Genomic DNA, 19,513 nt, shown 5'->3' with positions numbered 1-19,513 from the left:
CACTTCCTCCTGAGACACATCCTCCAGGACAAGGGCGTAATTTGCATGGAGGATGGGGGGGGGGGTGCGTCATGTTCCCCGCAAAAAAACAGATCCAGCCAATATAACCCCCCGAATATAATCACATAATTCCAATTTGTGAAAATATGTATTATCTGATGTTAATATATTGTTTCCTTTCTTTACTTATATCATTTGCCAACAGTAGCATGTTTGATCTCCGGTAATATAACACCCCCCTTAATACTTGGTATTACCCATCCCGCTTTCTCTACCTATTTGCCGCATGGAGACAGTACAGCCCCGGAAACAAGAAGTGCACTAAAAGACGACAAAGAATATTTAATTGTTGACCCCCCCGACCAAAGAAAGGTAAATAGTCGTATTAAGTTCTGATTTTTGACTGGAGTTGGCAAGCTCTTTGTTGGATTGCCAGTGTCCTGTGAGATGAAGCCAGAGTCATTGTACTGTACTGTGTAGGACCAATGCCAGTTTAGCTGACGTGACTTGATCGTAACGTCTCTGTTTTCCCACATCAAATATCTTGTCAGGTGTGAAGGTATTTTGCTGATGAAATAACACCATAAACTACACACAAGCTACATTTCTACATTTTAAATGCAGCGGAGTTTCTGCTGGGCGGAGCGGTGACCATGGTGATGACAGACGCTTCTACAAGTGACATGACGTACCAGTCCTGCTGCAACGGGTGACAGAAGACAGTGACAGAGTGTAGAGTGATTTCATGTTGTGAATTTACAAGCTTTTGGAAAAAGTCATAATAATTAAGTTCATTCAACGCTGTGATTTCTTTCTTTAAGAACCTTCATTTGTGTTTCAAATTAAACATTTTGAAAATGTTGTCAGTAACCACCAATATGACCCCAAGTGGCTGGGATTGGAATAGATGGCAACAGTACAGTAGTCACTTTGCAGCAAAAAGGGAAATACATTATAAAGACATATTATTTGTGATATACCATGATTTTCTCTTGGAGATGAATAAAGCTATCTATTTTATATAACTATAAGGACACAGGGAAGCGTGTTTATATAACTATAAACCTTCAATACACCATAGATAAAAAATAAATAACATAATAAAATTATCAAAATTTCATCAACGACTTAAACTGGTAAATAAGACCGCTTGTTTTACTGTGCAAACATTGTGGCTTGCAGGTAACAAATGGTGGCAATGGCTTTAATGTGATGTGACAATGATCCGGAATCACCTTAATGTAGGTTGAGAAGGAGCAAAAGAAGCCACATTGAGTTAATGTATAAGCTCAAGTGGCCCTGTGTGAACACATGGCAAGGCCGCCGCTGCTTATTTAAATGAACTTTGCACTCCGTTTGCAAGAAAAAAAAAGTATTTATTGCCATTATCATCTTCAAACATATGAGTGAGTTACAGGAACCAAACACACAGTCACCAGATGTAAAATGCATACATAAACGACAAAGAAAAATCTACAAATATTTTGTATAAGCTTTAAAGTATCTCACAGAATAGCTTCTTCTCTCTGAAGGGGTTCTCTGAAGAAGGTACAGGTGTAACCAGGGGGTCCTCTTTGGCGTGGGCTTCACAGTAGGCCATCAGTTCCGCTGCTGCTTTGGACACCTGGTCAAATATCATCAATATATAAATATCATCAGTGTAGAATACAACACATCATAATTTCACTGTGTCTTCTTAATGCCTTGTATTTGTTAGTTCAGTTCATGTAGCCACTTTTATGATTGAAAATGCTTAATTGGGCCAAAATATATAAAACATTTGCGTAAAAATGCATATGTTTTGACTGTTGTAATGCGGCAATAGACCATTTTCAACCACAAAACAGCATGATTCATTAATCAATATATTTTTGAAAAACAGTTATAGGGTAAAGCCGCACAATTTCATATGGCGAGGGATGACTGTATGCTGTATGTGCAAAACATTTTCAGGGGCTGACATAAATGCTAAACTACAGGTGAGCAACAGGTGGCAGGCAGGTTTGTTATTTTTGCTTTGTATTTCCACAGCGTGCACATACCATCATCCTCTCTATGTTGACCTCCAGCTTTAACTGCTCTACCGTCTTTCGAGCGTCCGCAATCTTGGCCATGTTGTTAGACATCCTGTCAAGACCACCAGCCTGCAGCAAACACACATGGAGAAGTGTTGCGTTTTTAGACAACGACAAACACATAAACACATCAAGTGACAGGTCATTTAAAGTATCTGGGGCAAGAGTAACATAGTCTAAAACATAGTCTGTTTCAGTTTGCTCATTAATTCTTCGCCCTGGGTCTCAGCTGCAAGTGGCGCAGCGTGGGTCTCCGAGGTGGAGGGCAAAGGGGAGGAGGCTCCCCTGGGGGGGGGCGCTATCACTGAGACTGTAAATACACCCAGTAACATTAATATGCTGCAGATAACAGCATAGGCTAAGTATGCTATTTGATGATTTGCGTTATGTGAGGAACATCAATCAATATAATCTTTGGGGTTGTAAACACGTTCCTATAAATAACGGATCTAAAAAGACAATCTAGTGTTTTTGTATTGTTATAACAATAATAATAATATGAACTCTATTTTCTATTGTTGGTGCGGAGAATTTATTCTCCAACACTATCAATGGAAAATAATGTGAATACTAAATCATCTATATTTTAGACACTGTAAAAATACATGTAATATGTAAAAATATTCTACAAATACAACAATAAATATAAACAGCTACAGACTTAAATTTAAAACTTGTTACATTTTAAAAATAGCTCAAATGAATCACTCACCGTGAGACACTCCTGTGTTGTGAAGTCAACTTGCAGTATAAAATGCAGTGAGATTAATGAGAAAGATGAGCAGGGAAGGCTCAACAGGTCCCCCCCACCCCCTCCTTCAATTAATTAGTGCTGGTTCTGCCCCCAGGATGGGCTCAGTGCAGCGTGGGTGTGAGGCAACATGCCGCGGTAATCTTATTGACATATGACATAAAACATACTGGAGTACAGTGTACACAGATTGAAAAAAAAAACACCTAGCTATGTGACATTGACCGTGAATCACAATATTTCATTATTGTTATGTTTTGAATGAGAGTGCACAGCAATAATTTCACAAAAGGCTTATTATTGTGGCTGTGCACCACAATTAATATCCGGTACAGCACAGAGTGGTGCCTATTATCATGTAGTTTGCTGTATGAAAGCAGGTCAAAATATTACAAACTACAACCACAATAAATAGTACATACTGAATGACTCATTCTTAAGTTAAAGTTGATTTAAAAATGTTCATTTGACTGGGTTTTGGACTGGTTTAGCACTGTAAACCATTACAACTTGAGGACACATCATCAAAACTAGGACTATATGCATGGTGTGTGTTACCATGTGCAAGTATGTGACAATGGAGGGTTGTAATGATGATATTATGTGATGCAGTCTTTGCCGTATAGTGCTGACAGTTATTACACGCAGCACCAGGGGGCAAAGTGGCAGTGTTGTGGAGTTTAAATGTCAGGTGCCTCATTAACATTTGTTTCCCACTATTAATTGGTCTCTCTCTGTGGAGGATTTATAGTGGAGCAGTAAATGAAGAAAGAAAGCTGTTTCAATCCTGTCTGAGGGCCCCAAAATAACAACAACAAAAAAGACAATGTTGTATTTTAACAATGGTTGTCAAATGACTAAACTTTTGATTTAGATTAATCAGTTTTCAAATGAATCATGAATAATCTTAAATACATTTTGCAACCAATGTTTTATGTATTTGAGTAACTGGAGATATTTGCATGTAGTAATAATTACATAACGATTGATTCATAGATGATTATGTCCAGTCCAAGTTGAGATGATACAGCCATTCCAAAGCATGTCCTCTGTAATGAAATATGATCAGCATTTTATGGAAAAATATGCATCTAAAGGTACAAAACGTGGCAATATCGTGCAAGAATTTTGGTTCTTCTTTTCCGATAAACTGCACATTGTGGAATAGCCTTTTATCGTGGCCAACCGAAGGCACACCTGTGCAATAATTGTGCTGTCTAACAATAAGCACCTATGCCATACTTGTGAGGTGGATGGATTAAAGAGAAAGTGCTTGCTATCACAGATTTAGACAGATTTGTGAACAATATTTGAGAAGGAGCTGTACATGGAAGATGCTGAGTTGAGTTCAGCTAATGATGGGAACAAAAACAAAAGCCTTGCATTCATATTTTTGTTGAGAGATGATTATATAAACCACAGACAAAGATATTTGGGGAACACAAAAAACATTAAAAATCAATCATTATGATAATCCATTCAAAAACAAATACAAGGCAATGTAAGAATATGAGTATTCCCTAATACTGCTTCTCATTCAAATTATTTGGCTTTTTGCCCCCAAAGCCTTCCTATGTCCAATAACTTATTCCCTGTGTTTGTAAACAATATAATAATGCCAACACGGTAACAATATGAACAACACAACAAAAACAGATATTTGTAAAAATAAACAGAAGAACAGGCAAAAATAGCAATCGCATCAAGCTAATACTGATACAACCCTTGGTATCGATATTTGTATCGATCCGCCCACTGCTATTATTTAAGTGCAGCTTTTCCATTCACTGGTTATGGAAATCTGCATTTAGTTACTTAGTCACAGCTGTTATATGAGTGTAATAACTGTCACCTGGATGTTTATCGCTGTCACGCTAATAAATGAAGTAGATCGATAGGGGGTAAAAGTGAGCTCGTGAGCTAGCATAGCGGCAGACACCATCATTGAGTGCCGTACGGTGGGCGTGCACAGCATGTAGCTAGCTAGTTAGAAATGACAAACGACCATGGTGACTAGTATTCGTGTATCTCGTTGCTGCTTCTGACTCTTTACCCTAAAGTGGACGGCGTCCGCGTTTGAAACAACTCCCCCTAAAACCTCTCCGACGCAAAGCAAATGCAGCATTTTTTTAGGGGAGTGAGTAGATATTTAAGTTAGCTCAAAGGCACAATACGATGGAGCGAGCGAGCTAACGCCAAAGAGATAAACATCGGCAGTGTTGGCATTTTAAAAAGGTAAACTCCACGGATATATATAATAGAAATGAAATTCACGCATCATCTCTGTGTAGTTCGGGCTCATGTTAACTGGCGGATTTCCATCCAGCAGGATGTGCGGCGTGTCGGGATGACAGGAAGATGGCAAACGGCGTTGGGAGTGAGTAATGTCGGTGCACTGACATGATGATGTGATGTTGCTGTGTGCTAGCGGCCAAGTTGCGCGGCTGCACAACACTGCAAGTCTTCAAGGCTGACACCTCTCTCTGTTTTTATACACCCGGTTGTAACTCCAGCTGGTCACTCATCGTGTGTGTGTGCGTGTGTGTGTGTGTGTGTGTGTGTGTGTGTGTGTGTGTGTGCGTGCGTGCGTGGGTGCGTGCGTGCGTGCGTGTGCAGCACTCATACGAGTGGAAAGACTGCAGGTTGCGAGTTAGCATGCTGAAAGATTATGAATGCAAGGCCCAGTAATGGTATCACTTTTAAATGAATAGCCATGCTTGTTTTTATGTCTATCGTTAGCTGCTATGACAACTCCCCCCCTCCCCCCATATGCAGAACACAAGCTGCTTGTCATTGGACCAACAGAACCATGGTCAGTGAGGGAGAAGCTGTGTTTGGCCACATCGGTGATGAAGAGTGGAGACCAGAACTGGTACTCTTTGCCATGTCACCCACTGCATGCTGGGATGAAGGAATTCTAAATAGTATGCTTCATATAATGTATATATTGGTGCAGCTGAATCAATTAGCATATTATGCAAACGCTATTAGATTTCCGGAGTTCAACATATTTTTACTTTTGCAATTTGAGATTTATTGACATGCACCTACTTTTGTATAGCTGATGCTTACAATAAAGCTAATAAAGAAAAATGTTGGCAGGATACGAGAGTAATATCGTGAAAAACATTAGTATAATTGTGTTTTTAAAAATATTTGTAATATAAGGTTGTATGTATTTGAGAAAAATTAATCTAAATTAATAGTTAGAATTATAGTGTAATTAAGTAATTTTAACGAGTGAAGCCAAGGTGTCACTCTACAGACGTACCATACGTACTGTATTTGTCTTAACTTAATTTTGCGAGATATGATAACCAAAAATATTCATATATTTTGAGTATGCATACACAGTGGTGTGGAAAGTGTTTGCCTCCTTCCTGATTTCTTCTTTTTTGGCGTGTTTGTCACACTTAAATGTTTCAGATCATCAAACAATCACAACACAACTGAACACAAAATGCAAAAAACTTTTTACTATTAAGGGTGACAAAAAAATCTGAACCTACATGGCCCCGTGCGAAAAAGTGACATAACTGAGACATATAACTGAGATTAATTGAGATCTATCAGTCTAAAAAAGGTTATAAATCCGTTTCTAAAGCTTTGGGACTCCTGCGAACCACAGTGAGAGCCATTATCTACAAATTGTGTAAACATGGAACAGTGGTGAACCTTCCCAGGAGTGGCTGGCCAACCAAAAGGACCCCAAGATTGGAGCGACTGCTTATCACAAAAGACCCAACAAGAACATTATGCTCGTCTCAATTTTGCCAGACAACACCTTGATCCCCAAGACCTTTGGTAAAACACTCTGTGGTCTATTGAGACGTTGAACTTTTTGGAAGGTGTGTGTCACATTACATCTGGTGTAAAAATAATGCTGTATTTCAGAAAAACAACATCATACCAATAGTCAAATATGACGGTGGTAGTTTGATGGTCTGGGGCTGTTTAGCTGATCCAAAACACACCAGCAAGTCATCCTCTGAATGGCTACAGAAAACCAAAATTAAGACTTTGGAGTGGCCTAGTTAAAATCTTGACCTGAATCCTATTGAGATGCTGTGGCATGACCTTAAAAAGGCACTTCATGTTGGAAAACCCTCCAATGTGGCTGAATTACAACAATTCTGCAAAGATGAGTGGGCCAAACTTCCTCCACAGCGCTGTAAGTGACTCACTGAAAGTTATCGCAAAAGCTTGTTTTCAGTTATTAGGTTTAAGGGGCAGTCATTTTTCACACAGGATCATGTAGGTTTAGATTTCTTTCTCCCTTAATAATAAAGTTTCATTTAGAATCTGCATTTTGTGTTCACTTGTGTTGCCATTAACTAACATTTGTTTTATGATCTGGAACATTTAAGTGTGACAAACATAAGAAACATGAATTGACATAAAACTAAGTCTAAATGTCATTGAGTTTTAATTTAAAGAGTATGAACCCGTAACTTTGCCCACATTTAACTTTGCAGGGTCTCTGTCAGCCGGGCCATCAAACCATTTGCAGAACTTGGGCGACCACCTGACTGGTTCTCTCAAAAGGCAAAGGCGAAAAAATTTCCTTCAATACAGAAAAACAATTCTATCATCTTTTGCACCATTTCCATGTGTTATAATTGACTGAACTCGCCTGTTCACAGCATTGTGCCTCCAAATACTCTGAGCTTCTGGAAAACACTGAAGCCCCAAAGTGAGTGAAATGAAACCAAGCAAGGGCTTAAGTTGTTTGACACCTTCATCTGGCCTATTTCCCTACACAACAAGGTTTGCATGTCATTTCAGGAGGAAGCGAGGTGAAAGGGGGGAGGTGGTGGAGACGGTGGGGGACGTGATCGTGCGCAAGCTGACAGCTGAGAGGATTGACGAATTGAAAAAGTTGATTAAGCAAACCCAAGAGGAGCACAGGTATAATGTTCTGTATATATATTATGTATATGTGCTAATTCTAGCACTGTTAAAACGACAATGGTGCGTAAGACAGAATTGCACTGCATTTGTAACATGTTTCCAACCTGCAGGACGCTGAAGAGAGAGTCAGAACTCATTCAAGCTGGTCATCTGGACTCCAAACTGGAAGAGTTATGGAAGGAAATTCAGCGGTAAGATACAGAAAATTGCAATCACAACATTAGGTACCCCTGCACAATCACTGTCAAACATTTTTGTGTTTTAGGAAACAGAAGCTGGAAGAGGAAGAAGCAGAGTTGAAAAAGAAATGCACAGATGCTGCCTATCAGGGTATCACCTTTACTTCAAACTATATCTATGGTATCTACTGTATTTATGTTTATCGAAGAAAGAAATATTTCTTTCAGCCAGACAGGTAGCAAAGAACACACCTCGACGTGTGGCAGGTGCCACCATGCATTCACCCTCTGGTTGTAACTCACCGAGCGTGGAGTTTCCATCAGGTGATCCTCTCCCATGCTTGACTCTGGATTTTTCCTCCACAAAAGATGTAAGTCCCTGAGATGACAAGTTGCCACTTTCAGATCATCGTTTTAAAGCATCATAGGATTTGTATCGTGTCATCCTACCCGACATTTATTCTTCTCCTACGCTCTCTGTCTTTAGGACTCAGGATCGTCCAGGTTGATGTCATTTGCAGACTCTTCTGGCTCTGGTAACGAGAACCCCACCCTTGTGGATGACCCCACCCAAAAGAAGCTCTTGTCCCAGAGAGGCACCCCGCCTCCGTCTCCACTGCTCTCTGAGCTACTGAAGAAAGGCAATATCTTGGCTACAACGTCTAGACTGGTAGGCTGAGGAACGACAATGTTAAAATTTATATTAAAGTGTTATTTAAGTTTTTGCACAAAAATGAACGCCATAAATACGTCTTGGTTTTGTACACTGTCTCAGTACAACTAAACTGTGTACCTAACGAACTATTTTGTTTGCATCCACTCTTAGTGACTAATGTCTATGTCTAATGTCTACTAATGTTTATGTGAAGAATGTATAGTGGTTCTTTTAGACTTATGACACTATAGACCAGGGATGGCCACACAAAAACAACACATCCACAGCAAATTAACGCATCACATACAGTAAATCAACAATGAAGTGCTAAACAAAACACGTAACTTAAAACTGTTATTTTCAAATGCCAGCAAGGCATTATGTAGTCAAGCATAGTCCAGCTTCAACAACAATATGAATGATGAACATTGAATATCAAAAGTATGTTAACTCCACTTTGTTTAGTTCTCTGATGACTTTCATTTTTCTCCATAAAATGTGTTTTTCGGTGTCGAGAACGGATTACTGTATTTGGATTTGCATGATTTTGTATGGGGAGGAAAAAACTAAAACCGAAACGTACGATTCATGAAGTTTTACATGTAGAAAACAAGGCAACAATTTTACCTTAATTGAATGAGCAGAATGGATTAATAACAAAAACTGAGGTTCCACTGTATTTACAAATATGTCATCACTTTATAAAGAAAAAAAATGTTGTTTAAAATGTTTACAGACGGGAGAGCGTGATGTGTCCACTGGTAATATGACAGCAGCACATGACTTACAGCTGGCTCTACCCTGTCAACCCTTCTCTCCTGCATCAGGTACAAATAACACTCACCGGACATTTGTTTAGGTATACCAGCATAGACAATGATTTCATATTGTGTGTATAGAAATCCAACACAAGTTGACACACTTGATGATGTTACCTCCATGGCAGGTGCTCCCATGTTGTCTCGTCTCCTGGAAGCGGGTCCCACACAGTTCTCGACCCAGTTAGGCTTCATGGTCAACACTGATTCTACCTCCATCACCACCCCAGCTCCTGTGAAGACTGTTGCCTCAGCATGTTCAGGTCTCACCTGCATTCACAACAATCCTTATCTTCATCTTCAGTGACACTTTATTTTTCCATTTCAGACGCTCTTTTTCTTTAAAACTGGCAAATGTGTTATTTCCATTATATAATATTGTTGGTGTCAATCATATGCAGATGTGGATGTGATGGTGCCAACTGCGTCCCATGGGTGCCAGCCGCCTACTACAGGTGTTAAACTTTCAGAGCTGAGCGAGGAGGATGTGACAGTTTCCTACATGGGAGATGAACTTGACCTGAAGACGGTGGGGGACATCATTGCCATCATTGAGGACAAGGTGCTAAAATATGACAACTAGTGCACATATTATGTATTTTCACAACATCGAGGTAATTAGCGGTTGAATGTAGGATTGCAAGAGTGACGTGTGCCCTCTTCTCCAGGCTGCAGATGCTCTAGATGCAGCTGCAGTGGAGGCTGCTCTCTTCCTATGTGAAGAGAATGGCCACACGCTGCCTGGCGCCTGGCAGACTGAGTCCTTGCACACCCAAGAGGCTCACTGCTTGGAGCCCACAGCGGCCCCACCATCCTCATCTCTCTGTAGCCTGACAGAGAAGGCTGAAGATTTGGACATTGAGGGCGAAACTTCAGCTTCTGTGTACAGTAGTCAGGATAACTGTGAAGCAGAAACCCCAGAGGTACTGAGTGGCCTTCCGCCCACCTCCTCATCCAATTCCAGGGGTTCGGCGCGCTGCCACAGTGAAGCAACTAAACAGCCCAGGGCTGTGAGAGACACAGCAGAGATGGTGCACCATAAAAGCCACATTTCTTTGGAAGAGAAGTGGGTTCAGCAAAGGCCTGATAACCCCTGTGAAGGTATGCAAATGCATGCAACACTGAGTGTGTTCAACTGCCTTGTGCCATGCTATGACTGATTTGACGCTATGGCACTGCATATTGTAATGCATGATCAAATCAAATCACATTTTTGACAAGCGCTTGTATTTAATCTCATTTAAAAGTGTAGGTGTACCTAATGAATGGTGTACTATTTTTGCAGAATCACTGTTAAAAGATTGCCCAGTGACAGAAAGGCATCAGAAGGTATGGGTCACCACATCACTCATTTGCTGTCTTGTTGTTTGATACTCATCATCTATCTTTGCAGGACATAAAGGAAGAGAGTGGAAGAAGCGTCGCCAGCATAGAAAACGCCTCAGGGACTAATGTGGATAATGAGGTTAACGGGCCAGAGGATGAAGAAGATGAAGATGATGAGGAGGAAGAAGAAGATGGAGACGGGGTGGATGGGTTCTCATCAGAAGCTGATGGCGAGATGGAGATGGAGCGTGCGGCCAGCGAGAGCGAAGATGCGTGCAGCCTCCACACTGCATCATCATCACTGCAGCTCCACACCACGGCCGACTCCATCCCCAGCAGCCCTGCCTCATCACAGTTGTGAGTTGCAGCAAACACATGCACACATGGTTGTAACATGTTAATTTTCATTACCAGCTCGTCACATGGGTACACCATGCACGTTAGATGTTTCCATTCTGACATAGTAACTGTATTGTGTTTGCAGCTCTTTGTGCAGTGAGGACCTGGAGGCTCTACAGGCTCACAAGATCTGGAAAAAGGCCATCATGTTGGTTTGGAGGGCAGCAGCCAATCACAGGTCAGAAAACTGATGACTGATCATGATGTGGCTGCTCAGTACTCAGATTAAAAGTATAAATTGAATTTGTAGGAGCATCAGGTTGCACTAATGTTGTACTGATGAATCAATGCAGAACTAAATAAGACTGTCCTCCTTTCATCAAGTCACAATTTTTTTCGAAGCGAAAATGTCTGAAAGTAAATTTAACAGCTATTTTTAACCTCCAGCACGTGATTCTTTTGTGCCTACATTTCTTTCATCAGTTTCATTCTACACGCAGGTATGCAAATGTCTTCCTGCAGCCAGTGACAGAAGAAATTGCACCAGGATATCATGGTATTGTGCACAGGTAAGTGCAACTTCTACTACAGCTCTTCTTGGGTTTATGGTTTGGAACAGTAAACTGGCTTGTATTTCTGCTGTTTTGTAGACGGGATGGTAATAGCGACAGAAATAGCTCATAAAATGAAAAAAACATTGCATAACATACTGGCCTGTAATGCTTGGTGTTGGGTGTTGGCAAAATGCGTTGCTCAGCTCACAGGTTCTTTTGTTGTGCAGGCCCATGGATCTGGCCACCATCAAGAAGAACATCGAGAGCGGTTCTATGCGAACCACGGCCGAGTTCCAGCGGGACATCATGCTGATGTTTCAGAACGCTGTCATGTACAACAGCTTGGATCACGATGTGTACCACATGGCCGTGGAGATGCAGCGAGATGTCCTGGAGCAGATCCAGCAGTTTTTGGCCACCCAGCTCATCATGGAAACCTCAGAGTCCGGTATCAGCGCCAAGAACTTGCGAGGTCGTGAGGGTCTGCGGCGACAGGACTCCACTGACAAGGTAGAACACTAAGATTTTGACAGAAGCAATTAGAACATGATATTTGCAACATTTATTTACTGCGCCTGAGCAGCAAACCGTTAGCATTGTCCTCATTGATTTTTTTTGGTTTGGAATCAGCAGTGTTACACGGAATAGTAAGATTAAAAATGGCCACACAGTAGCATATACAAAGCTTTCAATGTACAATACACTTCCTTCTTCTACCAACTCTTGTACTCTTTGGAACATTATCTTAAAATCCAAGTACTGATGTACATCTGCTTTTCACAGGATGCATTCTCCATGTCCTCCCCTGCTTTTCTGCTGTCTCTCTTTGTAAGTACATACCTCTAAACCTGTAACACAAAAATACACATTGCGGGGAACAATCATTGGAAAACCTGTCCAGTGTAAATAGAAATGAGACAAGTCTTATAAATAAGATGTTTAACAATCAAGTAATTCTGCAGTTGCGTGTGGTACACAGTACACATTTCTATATTTGTTCCTCTAGGATGGAGGCACCAGAGGGCGCCGGTGTGCCATTGAAGCTGACCTCAAAATGAAGAAGTGAACAAAAACAGGTTGAATAATTTCCTTAAATGAAAAGTGTTTATACTTCCAAAAACATGAACTGTAAAGATTCCCACTCTGCGTCATATGTGCAGCATAATCCTCAATGTGCTCTCTGTATTCCAATGAGCAGCAGCAACACTGTGATGTGGGGAAGCTCCTATCTTGCAGAAATGGATTACACGTAATCCCAGATTACAAAAGGGTATTCCAGAAGAGTAGGTCATAAGCTTGCGATAGCTGCTCATCACTCATAGCCTTCTAACAGGCAAATACATCAGGTTGTAGAAATGAACATAAAAAGTGTCTCCAAGCCTCAAAGTCAATTAATCCTAAACCTGGAAAGGCCACATGTAGAGTGGTGGGCTGTGATAAATGCACTACTGTCATGACAATGATGTGTGAGACCAGGCGCCAAAGAGTTTGATTTCCTTAACCTTTTGGTAGTCTGAGTTTTAAAAAAAATCTTGCTCAGAGTGGAAGATCAAATATTTTTGTTTCCTAATTTTAACAATCTTGAAATAATTTTAAATGATGTATATTTTGTGGTTGTTTTGACCCCACCTAACTGTGTTTTAAGTGGAACAGTATTGTGGATACCTTCTCACTCTGTTAACTGTGGTTTGTGGCTGTGACAATAATGAAATCTTTACTTTTAAACAATAAACTCATATTTGGCTTGTAGTCTCGTGTTTCAGGCTTGTCATTAGGTGCTATAATATCAAACTATTGCCAGCTAAAGAATTTCAATTTCGACATACAGTTACATACGGTAGTGACCCTGGTGGACACGATTGTCTCATTCATTCAGATGACCCAAAGAAACACAAATAAAACAACCCACATACCTTTTTTAATTTTCTGACTGACAAATGTCCTTATCTTACCTCTTCTGTGGAGGTAAACCAGTGTGTTTCATTGATTTAAAACTTCTTGCTAAAATAGGTATGTCATAAAAACACTCTTTACTAGGGTGCATGCAACAGGAACAAAATGTTAAATCCTGTGTTGTTAAATGATAATAAAAGTGCTTGAGATGAAGTTTGACAACAACTAAAGGTAGCAGTATTTATCCACTGTAACATGAATCCCAGATCGTTAATTCAGTTGTGTTATGGTTCAGAAAAGTACAAACCTTCAGCCTGAGTTGACAGCGAAAGTCTCATCTGTTGCTTCCAAACGTCCAATACGGAAGCAGCAATGGAAGATCTCCATTGTGACATATGCATGTGATCAAGTACAGTGTAAATATCAGTCCTTTCTATTTTCTGATAAATATATAATAAATTAAAAGGTGCTCCACACAGTACAGAAGCACTGTGATTTCAAAGAATCATTATTAACGTCTCTGTATTGATTAATTAAATACTCATATTTGGCAAGGATACTAAACAGTCAAGAAAATAAATAGACAAATAAAATGTGTGGACACAAACATAGCTTAATACCGTGACCTCATATGGAGACCATTTATACAGTATATACTATGTTCTTGTTTTTTTTAAGTAGAACAGGAGTGGAGCCTTAGTACAACACTGACAGTGCTGTGACCACCAAAGCAGCTGACATGCAACTTTGATATCCTACCATCCCAGAGGAGAGAAGGCACATTGTTTCCAACTCTGCTGCACCTGATTCCTTCCAGTGTGGCTCGAGTAGAGAAATGACCTCAAATAATAAATGTTAAGAATAATGTACCGGATTGTGACTGCACACAGAAAGAAAAGTGTCCTCTTCAGCAGACCATCCTCACTTGCTGCCTCTCTGACGTCCCACCAGTCTGTGCAGCTTTTCACAGTTGTCCAGCCGCATGGACTCAGCTTTCTGCTTTAGACGCTCGTCTCGGTACAGCTGCCCAAGGTTGGCCAAGTCTGACTCTGACCAGGAGAGGAAGGGAGAGTAAGGTCTCACATCAAGCAAATATTCATTCTGTAATTAACTGCTTATCCTGCTCACGGTCATAGGCGAGCTGGAGCCTATTCCAGCTGACTTGGAGTGTGATGCAGTGTTGACCCTGGACTGGTCACCAGTCAATCACAGGGCACATATACACAACCAATCATTCATACCTATGGACAATTTAGGGTCTCCAATTAACTGAACTAGAGTACCTGGAGGAAACGAAACATACAACAAAGAGGTCCCACCTCAGGCCTTGTCCACACATAGCAGGGTATTTATAAAACCCCATATATCTCCCCTCTACGTTTAGGAAAAAATGGTGTCCACACAACTTCGTCTTTAAAAAAAAAAAAGAAAAATGCATCCAGACGTAACCATAAAAATGCTACTAACACTGACAACAACAATATTGACGACTGTAACACTGGGAAATTGTTGCGCCATTCCTTTGGGAAGACAACTTCCATCTCAAAGTTCTCCCACCAGCTGGTAGTGTGTCCAGGTCGAACCAGCGTCGGAGCCTGGATGCCTGAGATGTAGAATGGTTATTTGAAGGAAAGTGGCTGACCTTAAAGTGTTTCTTCACCTCCGCTGTTTAATGTGAAGCAGTATTTGGGCTTGCAAAAACAAGCAAGCAAAAAGCAGTTGAACAATAGCTTCAACCAACATCTGAGGGTAGCCATGTTGTTGCGTGTGTTACATCACAGCATACTTTGTCACAGGCAGTGACGTTTGGAAATGTAAAAAAAACCCGTAAAATCTACACTTTGGCCGGAGGTTTTTCTTTGATTTTGATATCTGCGGGCTCGTGTGGATGTTTTGTGAGATACCCACCTACGTGTGGACAGGGCCTCTGACTCAGGGTTCCTATGGCGTTCAGATTTCAAAATTCCATACTTTTTCCAGACTCAATAAAGTCTATCATTAGAGCTGCAGCAATTTGATTGCCCCCCCCCCCATACAGCCTACGATCTCAGCCTGACAATATTTACTTTCCTTCGTCATCCATGGAAGCTGACCCTACTATCTTTGTATCTGATTATGGCTGTCCTACCTAGTCAGACTAGTGTTTGTCCCACCTAGTCATTGAGCATGAAGTGATGAAGCCTGCTAGAATGAGAGGTGAAACTTCTTGTAAAACAACCTGAACAGTCCAGTTCCGGAGGATTCAATGCCCTGAGAATACAATGACCTGGATTAATCGAAACAGGAAGCTTCAGATTAATCGACTAAGAAAATAATCGTTAGTTGCAGCCCTAGTATCATGTAAATTAATTATGGAATTGCTTATTTACTTTAATTATTCTTAGATCAATCCATCCATCCATCCATCCATCCACCCATGGAAAACATCAGGTAATACTATTGATGTTTTGCTTACTCTGCTGCTTTTCCTTCCAGCAGCTGCTCTGCAAGTGTTCAATGTAGTCACTCTCTATCGTCTTCTCAAGCTCATCCAGAGCAGCGCCACGGTACTCCTTTTCAAAACTTTTATCCACGTAGTACGGGACACCCATGTGTTGCGTTTCCCGGGAGACCACCAGCCCCATGGACCTGCAACCGCACAACTTGCATGGGATCAATGTCGATTGAGATGATTGCTCACAATGTCTTTCCTAGAAACTCACGGCTTGTAGAAAAGGCTGTAGGGCGGGTTGGTGGCCATCATCTGAGTGAACACCGAGATGAGGATCAGCACAAGGACAGGGAGCAGCTGCAGCAGAGCCGTGAAGGTGTTCTGTATGCAGATCACATCCATGCACAGTTCAACACAGTGAGTCGGCACGCACTTACTGCAGCGCTCAGCTCAGCATTTTCTACCCAAACAGTCAACACACGCAATCAGCTGCAAACATGTTAAATACCACAAGGGCTGTTGATACTTACTTTACTCAACCGAGTACACTCTGAAGTGATAGATACTACCATATTGATCCTACTAAAAGATGGCATTTGTTTCCTAGAAAAAATTTCTTCAGATTTATAGATGCAAACTAAACTTCCTGTTACTCTCACTCACACACACACACACACACATACCAGTGACCTGGCAAGATGGGCTAATGGGCTCGCTTCCACTGACCCAAAGGAACCCTATGACTGACACAAGGGCTCCCTCCATTCATGTCATTGTTCTATTGAACAAACATGATGAGATTATTATCATCCCTGGCCTGGTGCCCACAAGACAGAGAGACCCTATGACTGACACAAGGGCTCCCTCCATTCATGTCATTGTTCTATTGAACAAACATGATGAGATTATTATCATCCCTGGCCTGGTGCCCACAAGACAGAGAGACCGGGTACTTGATGAGGTCATCTGCACTTTCTAATGCGCTTGTCACACTTCATTGCACACTACTGTATGACAATGAACACAACCAACACTTAATTTGATGCAGTTTAGTACTATATTACTGTGTCTCAATAGAGTGTGCAAGTGCACTTTAATATAAAGTCTGGTGAATTTACATTCTCAGCAAGATCATGACAAATGTGTGGTATCCAAAAGAAGGCGTATGAGTTACTGACTTGACTCTGGTTATCCTCCACCACCTCCTCGCGTCTCTCGTAAGCGCGTCGTCGACGAGGCTGGTAGAACTGAGAGTAGGAGGCTCCCTGGTTGGTATAGACGTGAATGTTTCCTGAGGGAGACAAAGACACAGGTAGACGAGAATGGCTATACTGTTGCTATGTAAGGACACTAACCTGTGGGGAAGCGTCCTCCAAAGAAAATGTTGAAGAGCTCCTCAGGGGAAATATCAGCCTCAAAATCTCTGTGGAAGCTTCGGTAGTGTCCATGGCGATGGTGGGTGGTGTGTTGTGATGCGCTCTCTGCTGCCGATTGATCTCCATACTGATCATACTGCTGCCTCTTCTCTGGATTGCTCAGCACTGCGTATGCGTTGCCTATTGCTGCAGGAGGAGAGAGTAGTGATGATACTGCGTGGACATGCATTAGTGAGTGTGACAGAGATTCCAGAATAGATTCCATAGGATTCACCTTCTTAACCTCCTTTTACAGAATATCTTCTAATGTGCTCATTTCAACTCCCTACCTTTGAATGCATCTGTGGCTCCTGGTGCAAAGTTCTTGTCAGGGTGAAACTTGAGGGCCAACTTTCTGTATGCCTTCTTCAGATCCTCATCACTGGAATTCTTGGGAACACCAAGGATCTCATAAAAGTCCTTGCAATTCTTAATCCTGTGGTGAAAATGGTGGATGTTCAAATACAACAGAACAACATCTCCCCTTTCTAACACGCTGTTTTATGTTGCATTTAATCTCATGAGGACAAGTCAAAGACCTGAGAACACCCTGCCGCTGCTCTTCTGTGTAGCTCTTCTTGTCATCACCACTCGCGTGACTTTTCTCAGCGTTTCCACAGTCTTCGTCTCTCCAGCCTTTTGGTGGGGGTACATGGTTCGCTTCCGGAGCAGCGTTGCTTCCGTTTTTAACTATGGCATCAATCAGCACTACAGAGAAGAGGGAAACCTTGCATGATGATCATATAATTGAACATATACATCCTTATTTATGTTGCTGGTGGGGGTCACAATAGAGGTACCCACCCACCAAGGACTTAAACAGTACAACTCCACACCTAGAATTTTAGAAATGAAGAAGCCAGAGGAGTCCCGTTTTCTTGATGCAACTTTAGCGGGTTAACATGACCTGGATGACCATTAACACAGACAGGTGTTTCTCATATTAATTTTACTAAGTTACATGAGCATAGCTAAATATGACATACTATTAGTTAGAGTCATGCACAATGCAATGGAAACTGCATAAAAGGGGGCCTGCACAGAAGTTAGGATGATTGCATTTCAGTTCTTCTCCGAATGGAATTAGCAGTCGTAGCTAAACACCGTTGACATATAAAGTATTAGGATGACATTCACGTAGTAGACGAACATTAACCTTAACTTTGCAGAATGTGTGACTGCTAATGTTACCTCTGGCCCGGGTGCTGGGATAGATATTCTGGGCTTCGTACAGCAGCTGTAGCGCTCGGTCCTTGCGTCCTGACCGTAACATCAGCTTCGCCTTTTCTATCAACCGGTCGGCTTCGTCTTTGTCCATTTTAGAAAATATTCTGATCTTACGTGTCCGGTAGAGGACTGCTTCTGGCTGTAAGCGTCACAACAGTGGTGGTGCAGCCCGAGCAGCTAGCTTGTTAGCGACTTAGCTTCGCTGACTGACAGCTGCGTAACGTTAGCTAGCTAGCTAGCGAGCTGACTGGCTAGCTTGTGAGCTTCCAGCTCGCACTGACTTGACGTTAAACCAGCAACAGCGGTTGTTCTGTCAGTCAAGTTACATTTTTTTTGTTCGAGTAAAGATATGAACACAATAATATTGCACACTTTAAATGATACTTGAAGAGCCAAACAATTCAGACGGCTCCCACCTGACAGCTAGCTTGAACTGACAGGGGGTGTAAGGCAAGACCTTCGTGACGTCACATCCTCTGCTGGAAAAACGGAAACACAGCACCGTAATTTAAAAATTAATCTTCTAAATGAAAAACATCTGAATAAAAATAATATGATGTATTGAATAAACATCTGAATTTCTACAAAACTAAATACTAAACAAAAACCGCTATTTAAGTTTTCACGGTATTACCATAGTATAGTCCAGAACGTCTCAGTTACAGTGGAACCTTGGTTGGCGTCATTAATTAATTCCAGAAGATCCGACTCAATCTGAAGCAGACGTTAACTGAATACATGTCTCCTAAAAGAAATAATCAATAAAAATAATAAATTCAATTAGTCAGTTGCAAAAATAGGTTTTGCAATTATAGCTTTACATGCAGATACTGGAAATGCATATAAATACGTACGAAAAAATGTGTTTTGTGTTAACATTTTTGAGGCAACTGCTGATGGCATTATAGACTGGTAAGGGATGTAACATATCTACGTCCA

At 41.2% G+C, this 19,513-nt stretch overlaps 3 protein-coding genes across 7 annotated transcripts; 1 reads left to right on the top strand and 2 right to left on the bottom strand.

The window, feature by feature from the left end:
- Positions 1 to 1,365: 1,365 nt before the first annotated feature.
- gng8 (guanine nucleotide binding protein (G protein), gamma 8) lies at positions 1,366 to 12,683 on the bottom strand. Of its 3 annotated transcripts, XM_078787559.1 has the most exons (7): positions 11,769 to 12,683; positions 8,367 to 9,659; positions 8,220 to 8,295; positions 7,842 to 7,899; positions 3,805 to 3,875; positions 2,043 to 2,144; positions 1,366 to 1,624 (listed from the first exon to the last, which is right to left on the bottom strand). In XM_078787559.1, exons 6-7 carry the CDS (start codon positions 2,124 to 2,126, stop codon positions 1,496 to 1,498), a joined length of 213 nt encoding a protein of 70 aa, XP_078643685.1. In that variant the 5' UTR covers positions 2,127 to 2,144; positions 3,805 to 3,875; positions 7,842 to 7,899; positions 8,220 to 8,295; positions 8,367 to 9,659; positions 11,769 to 12,683; the 3' UTR covers positions 1,366 to 1,495. The 3 variants fall into 3 exon arrangements, with proteins under 3 accessions (XP_078643685.1, XP_078643684.1, XP_057943370.1); XM_078787558.1 differs by lacking the exon at positions 3,805 to 3,875; XM_058087387.2 differs by lacking the exons at positions 3,805 to 3,875; positions 7,842 to 7,899; positions 8,220 to 8,295; positions 8,367 to 9,659; positions 11,769 to 12,683 and adding an exon at positions 2,788 to 2,862 and having other exon boundaries at positions 1,367 to 1,624.
- On the top strand, positions 4,598 to 13,632 carry brd8a (bromodomain containing 8a). Of its 2 annotated transcripts, none has more exons than XM_058087382.2 (21): positions 4,598 to 5,061; positions 5,156 to 5,203; positions 5,602 to 5,698; positions 7,302 to 7,371; positions 7,470 to 7,519; positions 7,612 to 7,734; positions 7,848 to 7,928; positions 8,003 to 8,067; positions 8,145 to 8,287; positions 8,404 to 8,586; positions 9,308 to 9,398; positions 9,518 to 9,652; positions 9,791 to 9,951; positions 10,058 to 10,490; positions 10,675 to 10,718; positions 10,783 to 11,072; positions 11,200 to 11,292; positions 11,555 to 11,623; positions 11,836 to 12,118; positions 12,392 to 12,436; positions 12,615 to 13,632. In XM_058087382.2, the coding sequence occupies exons 2-21, from the start codon at positions 5,185 to 5,187 to the stop codon at positions 12,672 to 12,674; spliced, it is 2,535 nt and encodes an 844-aa protein (XP_057943365.2). In that variant the 5' UTR covers positions 4,598 to 5,061; positions 5,156 to 5,184; the 3' UTR covers positions 12,675 to 13,632. The 2 variants fall into 2 exon arrangements, with proteins under 2 accessions (XP_057943365.2, XP_057943364.2); XM_058087381.2 differs by having other exon boundaries at positions 5,153 to 5,203.
- Positions 12,825 to 19,031, bottom strand: dnajc18 (DnaJ (Hsp40) homolog, subfamily C, member 18). Of its 2 annotated transcripts, none has more exons than XM_058087383.2 (8): positions 18,539 to 19,030; positions 17,887 to 18,055; positions 17,638 to 17,783; positions 17,288 to 17,494; positions 17,111 to 17,223; positions 16,204 to 16,313; positions 15,957 to 16,129; positions 12,825 to 14,550 (listed from the first exon to the last, which is right to left on the bottom strand). In XM_058087383.2, exons 1-8 carry the CDS (start codon positions 18,663 to 18,665, stop codon positions 14,423 to 14,425), a joined length of 1,173 nt encoding a protein of 390 aa, XP_057943366.2. In that variant the 5' UTR covers positions 18,666 to 19,030; the 3' UTR covers positions 12,825 to 14,422. The 2 variants fall into 2 exon arrangements, with proteins under 2 accessions (XP_057943366.2, XP_057943368.2); XM_058087385.2 differs by lacking the exon at positions 12,825 to 14,550 and adding an exon at positions 15,363 to 15,751 and having other exon boundaries at positions 18,539 to 19,031.
- Positions 19,032 to 19,513: the final 482 nt, after the last annotated feature.

This window comes from Doryrhamphus excisus, linkage group LG21 (assembly GCF_037039965.1).
Source record: "Doryrhamphus excisus strain RoL-2023G ecotype Guam linkage group LG21, RoL_Dexc_Guam_v1.1, whole genome shotgun sequence".
Lineage (NCBI taxonomy): Eukaryota > Metazoa > Chordata > Actinopteri > Syngnathiformes > Syngnathidae > Doryrhamphus > Doryrhamphus excisus.
This window is presented reverse-complemented; position numbering and strand designations above follow the sequence as displayed.

What these genes read in the sequence shown, in the direction of transcription:
- brd8a (XM_058087382.2), top strand. An exon ending in AGGGCAGCAGCCAATCACAG is followed by an intron (nt 11,293 to 11,554) that starts GTCAGAAAACTG and finishes TTCTACACGCAG; the next exon opens with GTATGCAAATGTCTTCCTGC. An exon ending in TATCATGGTATTGTGCACAG is followed by an intron (nt 11,624 to 11,835) that starts GTAAGTGCAACT and finishes TTTGTTGTGCAG; the next exon opens with GCCCATGGATCTGGCCACCA.
- gng8 (XM_078787558.1), bottom strand. Translation starts at nt 7,874, where the DNA reads ATGAGTTCTGACTCTCTCTTCAGCGTCCTGCAG. An exon ending in CTCTCTTCAGCGTCCTGCAG is followed by an intron (nt 2,145 to 7,841) that starts GTTGGAAACATG and finishes TGTTTGCTGCAG; the next exon opens with GCTGGTGGTCTTGACAGGAT. An exon ending in TCAACATAGAGAGGATGATG is followed by an intron (nt 1,625 to 2,042) that starts GTATGTGCACGC and finishes ATATTTGACCAG; the next exon opens with GTGTCCAAAGCAGCAGCGGA.
- dnajc18 (XM_058087383.2), bottom strand. Translation starts at nt 18,665, where the DNA reads ATGGACAAAGACGAAGCCGACCGGTTGATAGAAAAGGCGAAGCTGATG. An exon ending in TCCCAGCACCCGGGCCAGAG is followed by an intron (nt 18,056 to 18,538) that starts GTAACATTAGCA and finishes TCTTCTCTGTAG; the next exon opens with TGCTGATTGATGCCATAGTT. An exon ending in TACAGCCTTTTCTACAAGCC is followed by an intron (nt 16,130 to 16,203) that starts GTGAGTTTCTAG and finishes GTGCGGTTGCAG; the next exon opens with GTCCATGGGGCTGGTGGTCT.